We start from the raw sequence: 10442 nt of genomic DNA on the forward strand, positions 1-10442 counted from the left end.
ATTTAAATAACATTGTTTTATAGGTAGGTGTGCAGATGCAAGCAAAAGAATCAAGGAACAGGGAAACTGAGCACTTAGTGATAACAAGGCAAACACAGCTAGTAGCTTTATAGTTTGGATCCCCTTTATTGCCAGCCATTTTTGTGCCTCTGGTTCTCATCACCTGTATGCTAAAGGTATTTTTGTAGCTGTTGCTGCTATAAGACTAGTGTTAGGGTTTCTGCAGTTAGTATGTTAACTGAATGTTGCAGTTATACTGGAAAATAGTAGCATGTGTGTCCTCAGATTTACACTTTGAGGTTGAACTGCAGCTATTAGGATACTTAGGGCTGTGCCTATTATGAACTTAGATGAATAGAAAACTTGCTCTAATGTAAGTTGTATGTTGGATGATTGCTGGTTATTCAACATGACAAAAGTGTAATTTACACTTGGTTCCTACTTGGATTTGAATTAGATCTTTGGGTTTGGCAAAAGGCAAAAAAGTAGTGTATTGTAAAGTCTCATTCAATCTTTCTACCATTGCTGTTAGGGGTTTCAATCCCCTATATTCTCAAGTGAATTTGCCAACACCTTATTAGGATGTATGGTTAAATGGATAGCAGTCATTTATAACTCATGATAAAACAGAGTACTTGGGTTTTGTTTTGGAAACTTGTAATAATGCAGTAATTACAGTCTACTGTTGCTAAACTTTTGGCAACTGGTGGTAAATCCAAAACTCACTCAACCACTGGTTGAAAAATAAATGATGCTGAATCGTTGGAAACTACCAATAGTAGCCCATTTTTGACCCACAAAAGTGGCATTTTCCTGTTGATCAAGCTAATAATACATTTTCAAGTATAATCCTTTAATCCAGCAAAAATCCAATGTTCCCAAACCCCTTATGTTGATTTGGAGATGCATATAGTTTATAAGGAAATATATTCTCTTTTTGAAATGGGTTTATCAATGTTTCACTTTAGATTTAGGTTCATCTGTATTCTTTACATTTTTAAGTACTGAAGTAAGATGTGTAAAAATGCCCCTGGAGAAAGTGTTGCAGCATTGTAAAAGTGTTTCCATCTGTTTATTGGCCTTTTTCTTCCTTTGTTAATTTGAAAAGACGATGTTGGTAGAACAGAATTGGGAGGTGTGCTATCTTTTTTTTAAATTCCATCCAACTAGAAAGGACTAGACTAGTTGATCTCGAAAGGATTCCAGTATTGAGAATAGTTATATGTGGGACCCTGGGTAACAACTATTTTTAAGTACTTTCAAGAATCAGGCTGAATTAATCCCAGCCATTTCTAACTTGGCTTTATGTAATCTAATACACAAAACAAAGGCAAGATTATTTTTCACTTCAAGTTTTAAAAGCCCCACTGTTAAGCATACTGTTTAATAGTTTCTTAAAATTGTCTCAGTGATGCGTGTGTTATTTTTTGGGGTGAAATTACAGGGATATATTCTGAATGTTTTATACCCTATTAGTGGATTGTAACGTACCTACTGATTTTCTGATTTATAGGCCATTTTCATTATAAAATTTTCCCTAGATTTCCCAAGATGAACCAGTTTATACTTAATTGTTGTCTGGAGCTTATTCCTCAAACTCATTTTTCAATTTGCTGTTTTCTGGTTGTAAAGAAATTTGTACACAATACATATGAAATTCTATTAACTGAAACAATACTAAGGAAACAGTGTTAAACATGTTCCAGATTAAACCTTAACACTAGACTCCCTTGTCATTGGGTTAGGAATAGGTAACATTGAATAGAAGCTCTTCCTAATAAAGAATATAGGCTAAGGCAGTATGTGTCTCTAAGTAGTTACACAGCATTGGGAAGAACAGTTGCCAGCAACAAAATGCAGAGCTTAAGTCATTCAAGTTTTTGGGTACTCAAGCTCTAGGTTACTCTCAGCCCAGGACCCTTCAACCAAAAGCTAACTCTAGCATTTTTAAGTAGTGTTTGTTACTTTACACCAAGCTTATAGGGCTTTTCTCTTATTTGAAGATTATGAATTAATTTCTAATTTTCCATTGGAATTAACATGTTTAGGGGATAACTTAAGCTTAATAACATGTGACCCTTCTGCACACTTCTGAATGCAGAACAAACTCTAGGTAATAACCAGTAGAAAGATGTCATATAACTTCTCAGTGAAACAACTCAGTATTCTAGTGTAAGGTATTGAAGCTTACAAAGTAAGTTGACTATTTCATTGAAGCATTCCCCTTAAGTGAATTTTTTGAAACCTTAATTTAAAAAAAAAAATTGTTTATGTATATAAGAACTGGGGTGTAGATCAGTGGTGTGGGGATTGAGAGGATTCGCCAGAGACCAGAGTGGGGAGCAGAACAGGCATGTTGACTGAAATATACTGCTGAGGGGAGCAGTGGGTGAGACAGAAGAGGTCTGCCAGTTATCTCCTTGGCAGGGGCTCGAACTCACATTGCAGGGGTGATAGCTTGATAGCGCTGTGTCTTTAACCCCTGTGCCACCAAGAAGGCCCTGAAAACTTATTTCTGATGTAAGGTTTTTAAGGTAGAGCATAAATTTTCAGTATGCTGAATGCAGTATAGCATTTCAGTATGGCCATAGTTCAATAGTAACTTCAGCTTTTTTTTTTTTTCCTGTAACTTAAAATAAGCTTGTTATTTTCCAGTGGTTTTGCTGCCTCCTACTATTTACCGTTGTGATTTAGAACAAAGCAAATAAGGAATAGCATAAAAAGCCATATAACCAGACTTACAGAATGTCCAGAAATTACATAGGTATGGACTTATATTCATACAAGAGTTTTCTCTTTTTTAAGTTGGAATGGTTTTAGGTCAAGATACTGATCTGCATAACTAGATTTCTTTTAAAAGCTTCCATAGTAATTGCCATAATTTGAAGTTTATGCAAAGAGAATTTGATACCTTCTGGAACCACTTACTACTGCCTATTTTCATGCCTAGTAAAGCAGTTTTTATAAAAAACAGTGGAGAATTTATCCATTAATACCAACCCAGATCTGCCAGTGAAGTCAAAAGGGGAGGCTGCCTATGTAGCAACAGACGTCTCTGGTATGCCAGACCTAATGTTAGGAATTTCCCCAAATTATATGTTGAGGACTTGTTCTGACAAACCACAAATGAACCTAGTGGTAGACATGACACCCAAGACAGTTTCACTCCCCTGTGCAAGCTTGGAAACCCCTTTGGCTTTGTTTCTTTATCCATAAAATTTGGAGAAATCTTCACAATTTTCAAATTGGCCATTCTTTTCCCTCTTAACAGATGAAGCAGGAGAACCCTAAACACACAGATGGTTTGCTCAAAGCTGGCTGTTAATTTTGATTTGAAACCCGCACATCCTCTTTTCTCGTGGTGTGTTCAACCATAGTTTCTTTCCTTTTAAAAAAATTTAAGCACCCACTGATAAAAAGGGTCCAAGCTAGATGTGTAAAAAGTACAGACTCGAACTCAGTACCAACATCCCTGGGTTATCAAACTAGGTTTGAGGAAGATCAGCCTTCCACTACGTTGCTTTGTGTGTTACTTAACCTAAGCTTTACCTGTAAAATGTACTTAAAAATGGTAACTAGTCTACTGGTATACAGGGAAAATGCTACCTCATGGTAAGTCAATAAATGTCAACATTAACACAGTATTTGGTAATAAAATAAATATTAAAAGATGAAGACCCTTGGGCCTCCCTGGTGGCGCAAGGGGTTAAGACGCAGCCTATGAAGCTATCCACCACCATTGCAGCACGAGTTTGATCCCCAGCCAGGGAGCTACCCACATGGCGCAGCTGCTCCCCTCAGTGTATTTCAATATGCCTGTTCTGTTCCCCACTCTGGTGAATCCTCTTACCCCCACCACACTTCTGGCCTGTACCCCAGTTCTTGTATGCATAAATAAATATTTTAAAAAAGAAAGATGAAGACCCTTTAAAGATCATAGTTGGGTCTACCCACAGTGATCTAAAGCCCTCATATAGATGACTTTCTACAAAAAATATAAATTTGCCTAATAGACAATGCATTAGGGGTTTCTTTTACTTCAAAAAAGGATTACAGGAAATAAAAATGATTACTGTGAAAGAAAACTACTTTTGCCATGCTGCTTAGTATTTTAAAGTGCTTTCCACACAGTATGCTGTTTGCATTAAAACAATTTACATTGACAACATTTAAGTTTTCCTCTTTAGAGTTAATGATTTCAGGTATATTTTGCTTTTGTGTTTTAACACTATCTTCCCCTTAAGTTTTGTTTGTAGAAACTTTGTTTTGATTTCTGAAAACGCTAAAATAAAAGTAAGCCAGAATACAGTTGATCCTCATTACCAGCAGATTCCTTACTTGGGATTTCACCTACTGGCTAACATTTCTAAATGCAACATCAGTCCTTGTGTTTTTCTGATCATTCATGGATGTGCCCAAAGTGTTGCTCTGCCTTGTTTGATCTTTCATACCATAAACAAGTGTCCTTTTTGTGATAAGTGTAGTATCAACATTTTCACATTTTTGTTGTTTCTTGGATAATTTGTTTAAAATGGCTTACAAATTCAGTTAATTGCTGCCTGATGCTCCTGAACCCAAGGCTGTGATGTGTTGGCATGACTTAGTGTTGCTGGCTGTGAGTTCAGTGTTAATGAATTGAGACGAAATGTGTCTTTAAATGGAAAAACAAAACAAGGTTATATATTGATTGGTTGACAAAAACTATTTTGATGAGGCTCACAGGAATGTTTATTTTCCTTAGGACAGTGGTTTAGTACAACTTTACAGAATGTAACTTCTAATAAAAATCAGCTGTACTTTCATGCCTCATTGCCCCTGGAAGTAACTGAAAAGATTTATCCTACACAAGAAACCTGACTGCTTAGGCTAAATCAACAATTGGACTTTATTGTATTTTAGAAAAGGAAATATGATATACCTCAACTACATCAGACTAAATATTGGTTATCACAGAATATTTAAAACAAGTCCTCTGATTGAGATCCTTAAATATTTTGTTAGATTAATAGCAAATTAATTTATATATGTCAGTTATCAAGTTTTTAATGCATGAAATGTGAATTTTGACAGTGGTATTATATACCTAAATACTTTCTTAGGCCAAATTTGTGTCTAGATCTAAATTTAAGGTGTCAAGCAACTGGCTTAGTTTCTGTGTACCTTTAATAACTTTTCCTATATGAATTAAGTCATGTTTTCCACATGGTACTTTCATTGCCAGTTTATTGGTCTCCCATTAAGACTGGGGAACTTACTGAAAACAGAAATTTTATGTTCACTGTGCCTTCAAGTAGGTACAAAATTTAATGAGTAATGAACAGTATTGTTACTCAAATTGCATTTGTTTATCCATAACTGAGTATTAATGTCCAAATTTTATGATTTACAAATAGCCTGATTTATATTTGCATCAGTTACTTACAATGATCTAAAGCCCTCATATGGGGCTCAATTTAAACAAAAAAATCTTATCCAAAGGCTTTTAGTTTATGCTAAATCATTTTTAAGATTTATAGCTTTGAAGCATTTTATTAAAAAGTTGGTATTTATACATAAACAGCTAAGAACTTAAAATTCATTGTAACATTTACTTCATTTTTTGGCTTGACCTTCTAGTAAATCTTTAGCTTCATTGATTTTGGCTGCTATATAAGGAGATCCTCCTATAGAAAGAAAAAAGCAATAGTTATGGATTCTCAATTTATGATTTATTCACAAATCTCTGCTTATCTGAAAGGTGAAAATTAGTAGAAATGTTATTTTGACTTTTTAAAAAAATGACTAACACTACATACAACTGGATCACCCAAATACATGGTAATATAGATGTGACCAATGGGAACTGAGGTGATTCATGAGGGGGATTTCCATAAAAAATGGCACATTCTTAAAAAGCATAAACTGATTCAAAAAAGGAGGGGGGCTTAAAATGACTGAAACAGCATAAGTTAACTATTCATGATGAGTACAAGCCATTAGTGAACACCAGGTTTTCACTGTGTTAATTTAAAACCATTGTGTTCTCAGAGGCTGCTTTTGTTGGAAAGGCCCTACTTCATTTTGGATGCTTATTTCTGTCCTTAAGTTTTTTCCTGTTACTATTTCTTCATAATGTCATCTATAGCTTATTTCCTACTAATGTGCTGGGACAGTGATTCTTAAAGTATGGTCCTCGGTACATTAAGCATCAGCATTAATAGGCAGGTTGGTAGAAATACAAATTTGTGGAAACCAAGCTGGACCTGCTGAATCAGAAAAGAGGCTATGAAATTAGATAGTGAACAGTCACATCCCTGTAACAACTCAAAGCCTTTCTTAATGAGAGTCTTCTATGAAAGTATAAGGATTTGAGCACTGGAACATGAATTCTGTGATTTTATATGTTGGTACACCAAGGAATTACTTGCTTTTAACACAGCTAAGCCTTAGATATGTCTCAAACTCTTAAATAGATTCTGTAGTTTCTAACTAGGTAACCTCTAGTTCAAATGTCTAAATGGACAGGGAAGAATTACATTTTTACTTTCTTGAAATTTATCACCTCATTTAAGAATGCAGACCAGGTAAGAAGGGACTGACTTATTGGTGGTGGGCATAGTATGACACAGAGTTGCTGAAGAGAAATTGTACACCTGAAGCCTATGCAGTGTTGAAAACTAAAGTTAGTTCAATAAAAAGGAAAAAAAAAAGTTTCCCATAAAGATGAAAAAATATGTAGACCCAAATGTAGACCCCCCCCCAAAAAAAAACCCAAAAACATCGTAGTAGCAGTATTAACACTATTAGAATCACATTTTAATCCAATTGCAGATCTGTAAACATAACTAATCTGTAAACATAACTAAGTAATCTGTAAACTAAGTAATCTGTAAACATAACTAATCTGTAAACATAACTAAGTAACACAATTTTTTAATCACAGTAACTAGATCCAATTATTACTGTAAAAATGTTTTCACAAAGAATTTGTACTTTTAAGACACCAAAAACAAATTGATTGAGTCTCCAGTGCTCACTACAGATTGAGGCATTTTCTCTGTAACTAAGATGACATAAAATCATCCATTCATAGCAGCTAGTCATTCCAACAACATGTATAACAAGAGTGTAATAACTACTTACCCTTGTCTGGATGATTTAAAAGCATAATTCGTCGATGAGCATCTCTTATTTTTCCTTTATTGGCAGTAGGGCTAATTTAAAAAGGAAATGGTACTTACTTCAGACTTCTTGTGGATCACATAAAATAACTACAAAAAGGCCAGTTAAAGATATTGTGAAACTGGGCCTCCCCGATGGCACAGCGGTTGAGCGCTGGGTTGCGAAGCTGCCCGCAGCCTCTGCAGCGCCAGTTTGATCCCTGGCTGCTTCCCGGCCACCGGAGAAGGGTGCCACATGGCGTGCAGACCTCTCCTGCGGCCTGCTGCTCCCCTCAGCAGTGTACTTCAGTCCTTCTGCCTGCTCTGCTCCCCGCTCTGGTTCTGGTGAATTCTCTCACCCTCCCACGCTTCTGACTGTACCCAGTGCTTATATATATATATATATATATATATATATATATATATATATATATAAATCTTTAAAAAAAAGATTGTGAAACTATTATAACATGAAACAACAGTATGAAAAGCTTTTTAGGAATCTTTTCCTTAACATAAGATGATACTCTGAATCAGGGAATGAAATTGCTCAATAAAAATAGAGTTAAACGATGATAATCACGATAATAGTCTTGGAAAGGATGGCATGTTTAGGTATTTTAAATGCAGCATTTTACCACAAAAAGTGATATATTTTAGAGAATGTCATTGAGGACTGTAATTATGTAATTATCTAAAATCTCTCAATGAGTTAAAAAGTGGCTATGTGCCAGTGTGCCTTCTCATTGGACTCCTGTGGGAGTGTTAAGACCTTAAAAACGATAATACAATAACTATCACCTAACAAAGGAGAGAAGGCCTTTAATATATTCACTCATAGGTTTCCAGTTGTAGAAAAATGAAATTATAAGTTATCTTACCTTACACCTAATATTAATGCTGCTTCCCGTTTTGTCATTTTTGGTTCAAATCCACCTCTGTAATAGCCACCACTGAAAGCCTGAAAAAAAGTTGCTTTAAAATATTAACATTCATAGAACCAGTAGAAAAACAGACTTTCCAGAGAACTTTAAGGGTAATTCCCAGGGAATTTTAGCTTTATAAGTAGTGATAAATACTTTACTGATCATTATACTGATCACTTATTCCCAGGCAGCGTTGAAAACATAAGAGAACAGTGCCTCAAAGCCACTTCTAAGAGTGAAGGGAATGTTATTCCAAGTTAACCATGGTCTAGATAAAAATTTACCTCAAAACATGAATATATTTTTGAACAAGATGTTCCCCAAGAAGAGGATTTAGAAATCTTTCAAAACAAATGGTTCAAGGCAACTAGTAAAACTTCTAAGACTGATAAGTACTGACAAACTCAGGCTATAGAGTCTTCTCACTTTCTGTCACAAATCATGTAAGTAAAGCCATCATCCTATTCCATCACATTCAATCACAATAAAAAGTGAACACTCAATAGTCTTCCCAGTCAAATTCTTTCTGAACTGTAATCACCATACTCTATAGCCCAGTCAACTGCAGTACTACCCAAGTATGGAGTGCCAGAGCTACACAGTAAGAATGGATCACTTTAGATCCCTAATCCCTCTATACTTGCCATGCAGGGCAGATGAAGGAGGTCAAGAATGTTGACGGTGATGCCAAAGTTAATAGAACATGAACAATAAAGTGATTAATTTTATATGGCATTGTTAACATCTCTACCCTAATTCTTTTTCAAATACATTTGATTTTTTAGCAGTGCCATCACAAAGCTCAGAATTTCTAAATCCTGTGTGAAGCAAAGAGGGGGGGATCAAAGCAATCACTTAGAACTTTATGTATGTTTGGAAATTTACCCTCAAGTGTGGCTCTAGGCTTCATACACAAGTAGCAAAGAATTAGAAAAAAATGTAAATCTTACAGATTTTGGTAGGCTTTGAAAAACTTGTTTTACTTGAGGCTCCATATGCTTCATGGCTTGCAAAACATAGCGGCCTAAAAACAAAAGCAACACAATAAACAAATCCCCAATCTCTCCTACTTCCACCCCAAAGGCATAAACAAACCTGCAAATCCTGCAGCAGCAATGGTCAGTCCAACCGCTACCATGGTACTGGCCTGGTAAGGGAAAGCAGAGTAAATACTTAAGTAGTCCCTATTCGTCCCTGTGATGCACACATTCTTGCATACCAACTCATTACAAAGTTTATTTCAACAGAACAACTTCTTGGGTGATCCTTTCAAAATCATAGCATCTTTGGTAACAGCCAATGCATTGTCAAGGTAATGTGATTTTCACTATGGAAGAAAAATGCTTGTCGACTTGCTTGCTATTTTTATGAGTTGTGGAAAAGACAGATGTCTCTCCCTTTGAAAACCTTTCACCTTCGGGTTTTGTCCCTCATGATTACAGGAGACAATCACTGCTAGCAACAGCCACCGGTACAGATAGAGCAAAGTGGAGAAAGTGCTGTGAATACTTGTTAAGCTGAGGGCAAATATAATCAAGTTACGTTTCCACTCATTTCCGAGCCTCTGACAACCTCCAACCTTGTAAGAGTTTTGGGGGAGCAGCGCCTAGCGCCCACAGCCCGAGATCGGTACACCAGGGCGCGGAGTCCCTTAGGCGCGCCGTGTGTGAAGCGCTGACCCGAGAGCAGCGAGCCCCCCGCTCCGGCCCGGCGGCTGTAACCAGGGGGCCCCGCACGCCCCCGTCTAGAGCCGCTCTGGGGAGCCATCCTCCGCGCGTCTCCTCCGCGCTCTCCCAGACGACGCCTGTGCCCGAATCGGGCCAGGAGGCAGCACGGCGGCACTCACCATGGCTCCGGCTCAGCTCTCCTGCCTCCACCGAGAGCGCGGCTCATCCCAGACCAGAGGCCGCGGCCACCAGCCCCACGTCCCCGCCAGTCCCCCGTGCGGCCACCGCTGGCCGGCAAAGCCCGGGTGCAGGCGCTGCGGGAGGTACGGCAGTGCGGCCGCAAAGCGGGCCGGAAGACGGAAACTGTCGTAAAAGCGGGAACCAGAAGGGGAGGGAAAGGTCGCTCCAGCAGCGGCGGGTGGACAACAGCACTCTGGATTGGCCGGGGGTGTGGGCGGGTTACCTCCTTTTTGGGCTCGAAGGAGGGGCTGCCCTCGCTTTCGCCCTTTGCGCCGCGACCCACGGTGTTTGGAAGTTCCAACCGGGAAGGCTGTTGGGATGGAAAGGCTTCAGCAAACGCTCGATCCTTACAACGTTTTTCTTTCTCTTTCTATAAGTACCTCCATTTCCCTTTTGTTTCCTTTTTAAGTGTCGAGGAGAACGAGTATCCTCAAATATGCCTAATAGTCCCACCACGGAGCCCAGTAAAC

The 10442-nt window shown here is 37.9% G+C and overlaps 1 protein-coding gene across 1 annotated transcript; it reads right to left on the minus strand.

Moving 5' to 3' along the window:
* Positions 1-5510: 5510 nt before the first annotated feature.
* Positions 5511-10062, minus strand: DNAJC19 (DnaJ heat shock protein family (Hsp40) member C19). Its single transcript, XM_037525163.2, has 6 exons — positions 9912-10062; positions 9161-9212; positions 9016-9089; positions 8021-8100; positions 7123-7193; positions 5511-5663 (listed from the first exon to the last, which is right to left on the minus strand). Exons 1-6 carry the CDS (start codon positions 9912-9914, stop codon positions 5593-5595), a joined length of 351 nt encoding a protein of 116 aa, XP_037381060.1. The 5' UTR covers positions 9915-10062; the 3' UTR covers positions 5511-5592.
* Positions 10063-10442: the final 380 nt, after the last annotated feature.

Source organism: Talpa occidentalis, unplaced genomic scaffold (assembly GCF_014898055.3).
Source record: "Talpa occidentalis isolate TD23 unplaced genomic scaffold, MPIMG_talOcc4v2.1 talOcc4.4, whole genome shotgun sequence".
NCBI lineage: Eukaryota > Metazoa > Chordata > Mammalia > Eulipotyphla > Talpidae > Talpa > Talpa occidentalis.